Raw genomic sequence first — 7,238 nt, forward strand, 5'->3', positions numbered from 1 at the left:
ATTGAAACCGGTGAGCTGTGTTTGTGTGATGTGGGCGCTGTCGATGGTATCAACACATCGTTGCGTTTAGAAATAATGGCTATATAACTCATTAGAGTCCAGCGCAATCAATTATCGCTCGCTACATAATAACATCAGGGGTGAATAATGACAATTTTGTCATTATTCAACCATGATAACATGTAGGATGAGTTCTTGTTTTTCTAATTCGCGTGCGATATGGTAGAAGAGAATTATATTGTCATGCAAGTGGGATATCATAGGGTGTGGTTGGGGGGGGAATCTTGCAAGTTTGCACTGAAAGCCAGCCACGTAAATGATTATTCTTCGTAAATTTTGTCATTATAATATCGCGTTGTTGTGTTTATCCACTACATATTACGTGATTTTAAATTATAGTGTAGACCTCTAGCTGCAGTATATAGCGCTTTTAATATAACGCACGCGTAAATAAAAATAATGCCCATATAATAATAGAACCATAATAGATACGCGAACAATCATATTAATTACATTTTTTATTAATTAAGGCGATGCTGCTATAGGCCATGTTTGCGCCTTGTCGATCGTCTATAATCCACGCGAAGATGGCGCGTTTTCAGCAACTGCCCTAATTAAGATATTAATCAAAGTCGACGCGTATTTGAGCATGGCTTACTATATACCTCCTCCGTTGTTCATCAAGCAGTAGAAAGCTGTAGCACTGCTAGTGGGCAAGATTGAGATTATCGTAAGCCGAGGTTTACAATTAAATAATCGTATACAAATGCTGTAAAAAATATATCTATAATTTTTTTCGGCGAATGCGCCGGATTTATCGATTGCCGTGAACTTCGCGGCAATGTGTTGTGAAAGACACACGTTAGACATGCATGGTCGCTAGATACATATATACATACACACGACGGCCGCAGAGCAACCTTGCACCGTGCGTGCGTGCGCGCACTGCAAACGATGATTTTTTTTAAACATCATAGCCGTATTTATACATGGCAAAAAAACACATCGTAGCAGTATTTATATATAGCAAAAAACACATCGTAGCAGTATTTATATATAGCAAAAAACACATCGTAGCAGTATTTATATATAGCAAAAACACACATCGTAGCAGTATTTATAGATAGCAAAAAAACACATCGTAGCAGTATTTATATATAGCAAAAAACACACATCGTAGCAGTATTTATATACAGCAAAAAAACACACATCGTAGCAGTAATTATGCGCATTTTATAGCTGAACTTGTAAACCTTTGAAGTCGTTAACATTGTAACTCATGGCGTAACCCATGCACTTGGCGTTATGGTATTACTCCCTCTAAGTTTCTAACACTATAGTCCCTGCCACTACACGTGTACGGTAAGTGTGCGGTGAGCGAATCATTGAACCGTACCGAATCCCAGGTCACACTTATACTAATCAAGAGCTATTAATACATTATTATAATCAGGTAATAGGTTCCCTATTATCTACTTCTGTTATAATGTATGTTACATACAATATACTACATTATGCATACACATAATGCATTATACATATGCATATGCATTATACATAATGCATTAGACATTTGCATATGCATTATACATAATGCATTAGACATATGCAATATAATACATGCTATATAATGTATTGTTAGCTCTTGTACTAATCCTAGTCGTGCTCACAGCAACTCTACACCTACTCTTCACACATAATCTCGGCCTGCTTTTTCCACGCTCCTCTCTTGCGTAGGTTTAAGGCGTCCTGGTAGTCGTATTCGACATTTGGTTCGCGCCAGTTCGTTCCGTATTCGGCGTCTAGCATGAGACTCGGCGTGCAAGGAACGTGAAACATCTCTCCGAGAAACTCTGTCGTGCAGAGTTGGACCGCCGGAAACGTCGCGCTGTTGTTCCGAGAAGAGGAGATGACGAGGATATGATTGCGCCTTGTTGGCTTCTTATTAATTGTTTGTTATTAATTGTTTGTTATTAATTGTCGCAACAGGTGTGGTTGCGGGCTGTGGGGAAGTGGCGGCATGAGGTTATACACGATATATCAAGATATACGATTCACACAGATATACGATATTATGTACTCTTGGATATATCTACCTCGCGGGCGCATGCATGACCGCATAAATGTGTGTGGGGTGTGTGTGCGTGTGTGTGTGTGTGTGTGTATGTGCGTGCGTGCGTGCGTGCGTGCGTACGTGCGTGCGCGCGTGTGTGTGTGTGCGCGCGCGCGTGCGTGCGTGCGTGTGTGTGTGTGCGTGCGTGCGTGCGTGCGTGTGTGCGTGTGTGCGCCAATATACCCATCCATAGATTCATCGGCGGTGGTTTGTAATACACATCGATCAAATTCCCTCATCACCGCATTTACATCATCGTATTGTGCGGCAAATTCCTATTTATATTGACTTCATAAGTTATTCATGAAAAATCGCATAGCTATCAGCACCCAATTAGAATCGTTTGTAACGGCAATTTATACAATAGTTATCCTAGTCGAATACAATTATGTGCTCGGATAATTAGAAAGTATAGGTATATATGCATGACCTACAGCATGAATCTTCATATTACTCGTTTATGAAATTGGCGGTTTTAGCCAATAAAATTGCAAAATGGTTTTGTGCCGCCAATAAGAAAGGGAAAGCGGATTTACAACCTTCACAAATGGTCTGTTTTAAAAGACGGGCAAGAGTACACTACACGCTAACACAGTATATTAATTCGACAGCGGAAAATTATCCGCTCATTCGGCAATGTTCGGATTATTACTGAGTATGACAACTCCATGTTGAATTTACGCCATATATTTATGGATACTAGCTACACAGTCATGATAGATATAGATATCACAGATGTTATCACCCATGAAGTTGACTACACTTTTCAGCTGGTAATAACAGTCTTCATGCTGCTATAACTATAGAAGAAAATCGTGGAATGAGATAACAAGAAACTACATGCTGCCAAGAGCTAATAATATACCTATTATTCAAAATTCATTAAAAAAAATCCTAGATCTTTTTTTTCAAATTTCTGAAAATTTTATCAAACTCTATATTGGGTGTACCAGCAAGATGGGGGGACTGTTACGCTGTGGCGGAGGTTTGCAATCTCCGATTGCTCTTGTTAACTCTGTATTATTTAGTTGTATTATTAGTTCTGTATTATTTAGCTGTATTATTAGCTCCTGATACTACGCAAAGTGCGGCAGGGCAGTAAAAGGATTGAAGCAGTTGTTTTGATGTTCACTAGCGGTTTTGAGTACGTTTCGTTTGTCTATCCGTATTTTAGAGAGAGAATCCATATAAAGCGATACAGTAATTAGGAACACAGTTGTGCTGGCTAAACCTTTGCGAAAAACCTGATGGAGTAGATAGTGCAGGATCTTGTGTATATATTCTTAAGGAATTGACGGAAGGGAAAATCTCGAGCGTTATTATAAGAACAAATTACAAATGGCTTTGTAATTTAACGGCGAGAAACATATGAAGAAATTTATATATATGGGGAAAGGGGTGGAGAGGGGATAGGGGGAGAGGGAGAAAGAGAGAGAGAGGGAGTGCGGGAGAACGCGGGAGACCGATACTTACCTATATCTTCGTCGACCGTCATTCCCTGTGACGCCATGAAATGTGTGCATGCCGTCTGGTGTCTTATAAAGGAAAAAGATGTCCACTTTCATGTGGTAGCCCCAAAGTGCGAATTGGAAACTGTCATTTTTCTGGAAAATATATAACAACACTTACACAGCGCATGTATATTATTGTAGCGTAGTGTAGTGTAGCGTAGTGTAGTGTAGCGCATGTATAGCACAGTTATGTGCAATTTGACGTTGGATCGCGCGGCGTAGCGTTGTGTGCGTGAGCGTCGTGGTGTGGCGTGGAGTGGCGTAGCGTGGCGTGGGGTTGGGTGGCGTGGAGTGGCGTGGGGTGGGGTGGGGTGGCGTGGCGTGGGGTGGCGTGGTGTGGCGTGGGGGGGGCGTAGAGTAGTGTAGCGTAGCGTAGCGTGTCATAGAGTGGTGTCGCGTCATAATGCTTAACGAAATTTCGTGTTTTAATCATATTTATTATTATCTATATATATAAGCTATATTTATCTGCTTAAATCAATTTTCGCGTAAATTCCCGAAACCATCTTAGTATCCGTAATGACGGACTACATGGCTGCACGGATTATAACCAGCCGGCCCTTTTTGTCGTCACCTTGGCACGTCTAGCTCGCAAAATCCACGATTACGGTCTTTCAACTCGGATTGTGAGACGAGGATGAAATGACAGCTAGCGGCGAATAGCCCGTCACGTATCAAGGTGTAAATTCGATATCGCGCTCTCTTCACGTGCCGAAAAAAAAAACATCCGTCCGCGCATGAAATTATGTCAACTCCCGAGAGAGACAGCGACGGTCCAACGAAATCGCGCGTCTGCTATGAATTCTGTCAGATGTTGAAACGCTGCTGCTGCTGCTGCGCATCCGCATATCTGATGCTACGCGGCAGTGGCAGGGTCACCCTGCACTTCATTGAATAGCAGCCGAGCATAATTTATAGCGACGGCAGCGGCATTGAGAGAGCATTACCGGAGCACGCTCCCGCTCTGCTGCTGCGAGTCGCCGCGAAAAAGAAGCCTGTCTTCGCATTGCCTGACAGACGACACTCGCATACACCGCCTTCCCCCTCCTCCTCTCCGTCTTCGCCGTCATATACCTTCTAGCGCTGGCGTGCAGTGAACCGCGTTCGCCGCACAGACGTTAGTCTGAACGATTCGCAAACATTCCCCATGATAAGCTAAGCGACTCCCCATGATAAGTGACTCCCATGATAAGCGACCCCCATGATAAGCAACCCCCATGATAAGCGACCCCTCCCCCCATGATAAGCAATCCCCTATGATAAGCGACCCCCATGATAAGCGACCCCCCCCATGAAAAGTGATCCCCACCCATGATAAGCGACCCCCCATGAAAAGTGATCCCCACCCATGATAGGTGACCTCCCCATGATAAGCAACCACCCCGCCACCGCTATGATAAGCGACCCCCATGAGATAAGCAACCCCCATGATAAGCGACCCCCCATGATAAGCGACCCCCCCCATGATAAGCGACCCCCCATGATAAGTGGTTCCCACCCATGATAAGCGACCCCCCGCCGCCATGATAAGCGACCCCCCCCCCTATGATAGGCGATCCACCTCGTTTATCTCGCGCGCGTGCACGACCGACCGCAAAACGCATCCACCCGAGTGATGGCTGCCGCGGCTTCCCAGCTCGAGTCGTGCGACACTAGAATACATACACCGGGCCTCCCTACTACAAGTCCCACAGTACGTCGCATAATAGCAGTGACAGACTGATCGAAGGACAGACAGACAGAAGAGACAGACAGACAGACAGACAGACAGACAGACAGACAGACAGACAGACTGACTGACTGACTGACTGGCTGACTGACAGACTGACAGGCTGACAGACAGACAAACAGACAGACCGACAAACTGACAGACTGACAAACTGACCGACTGACCGACTGACCGACTGACCGACTGACTGAGTGACTGACAAACTGACTGACTGACTGACAAACTGACTGACTGACTGACAGACTGACAGGCTGACAGTCAGACAAACAGACACACAGACAGACAGATAGACACACAGACAGACATACAGACAGACAGACAGATACAGACAGACTGACTGACTGACAGACAGACAGACGCGCGCGTGGCACGACACACTCCGCGCGCGCGCGTGGATATTTCTCAGGCACTGGCCGTCAGATTTAAGACGCTTACGTTTCCCCACACGGTGCAGAGCTTAAGCACTGGATTGTTCTCGAAGACAGCTCGTAGTGACGGTTCGTAGTCCTCTGCCCACATGCCAAAATCCACGTCGTGGTCGTGCGGGATTATGCCGCACTGGCGGTACCAACCTGTAGAAAGTCCTGTACTGATAAAAATTGGCTTCATTCCGGTAGATCACCGGTGGACGCTTGCTTCTTAGCGCCCAACGACGAACCTTTTTTTTAAATCTCCGTCTCTGTCTGTCTCTCTCTCTCTCTCTCTCTCTCTCTCTCTCTCTCTCTCTCTCTCTCTTTCTTTCTCTCTTTTCCTCTCTCTCTCTCTCTGTCTCTGTCTCTGTCTCTGTCTCTGTTTCTGTTTCTGTCGATCTCTCTCGCTTTTTTTTTCTCTCTCTCTCTCTTTTTCTCTCTCTCTCTCTCTCTCTCTCTCTCTTTCTTTACTGGCAATGGTCGGTAACAATTTAAGAGAATAATCTCCCGTCGAATTTTTTCTACAATTCTGCATCAACGTCTTACTTTGTTCTGCCGATTACTGTCTGCAAAACGCTTTTAGTGCAGGGGTGCCCTAAACCACGCTACATCACGCTACGCTATACCCCACACTCGTGTTTCTGCGTTTCCCCCATAAAAATAATAATAATAGTTAGACTAGTGTCTCTACATATTTCTATGGTTCCCTCATATCTAGTAGGTTTACGTTAGAATGATCACAGAATGATCATCGTTTATAATGCTTTGCGGTGTTATCAGATATACACAAAGGCAATATAATAATGTCGAAAAGAAACACGTAAACTACGTAAATATTCGACATATAAACGTTGAACTTCATTTACGCAAGATGTTTGCACAAACGAGTATGTATCGTCTATGTTCATACAAAATTTGTTAACCTATATAGACCGACAGTAGCACATCGGCAAAGCAGTGGCTATACACACGATCAGGTGTATGTAATAGGCGCTAGACTAAAATCTGGGCTCACTCTTACGCACCTCTATCGGTATTCTCTCAATTTATTATCGCGCTTAGTAATTAGCATGACACAATGACGGAGTGTCAGCTCGTATTTGTTTCTCCCCGGGAAACAAAAGCGTGTGTCTATGCGTGTTCTCACGCCGAGGTGGTCACATCATTAAAATCTCGGAACGCGTGATTCTGCGCTCGTTGATTGCGGCCAGCTTGCTTGACGTGCATAATCATGGGGAGCGACGCCGACGTCAAAGCGTCGGCCGACAAGCGGAGGCGATACGTGCTCTTTAACCTCAGCCAGCCTCCCCGCGGCGATCTACTCCTGTCGTGCGGAAACGTTCGTATAGATTGACTTGATGACGGGGGGAAGCATTTCTCTTTGATATTACCCACCGCCGCCCCCCCCCCTCTCCCTCTCTGTCTCTCTCTCTCTCTCTCTCTCTCTCTCTCTCTCTCTCTCTCTCTCTCTCTCT

At 44.8% G+C, this 7,238-nt stretch overlaps 1 protein-coding gene across 1 annotated transcript in view; it reads right to left on the reverse strand.

Annotated features, from left to right (window-relative positions):
- Nucleotides 1–500: 500 nt before the first annotated feature.
- The window catches only part of LOC106808232 (fukutin-like), a 16,797-nt gene continuing 10,059 nt past the window's right edge, over nt 501–7,238 (reverse strand). The window contains exons 6-8 of the mRNA XM_014810859.1: nt 5,789–5,925; nt 3,587–3,717; nt 501–1,888 (exon numbers count right to left, since the gene is read on the reverse strand). Of these exons, the coding sequence (XP_014666345.1) occupies nt 1,684–1,888; nt 3,587–3,717; nt 5,789–5,925 (473 nt within the window). The 3' untranslated portion in view covers nt 501–1,683. The remainder of the gene's footprint in view (nt 1,889–3,586; nt 3,718–5,788; nt 5,926–7,238) is intronic.

Source organism: Priapulus caudatus, unplaced genomic scaffold (assembly GCF_000485595.1).
Source record: "Priapulus caudatus unplaced genomic scaffold, Priapulus_caudatus-5.0.1 Scaffold261, whole genome shotgun sequence".
NCBI lineage: Eukaryota > Metazoa > Priapulida > Priapulimorpha > Priapulimorphida > Priapulidae > Priapulus > Priapulus caudatus.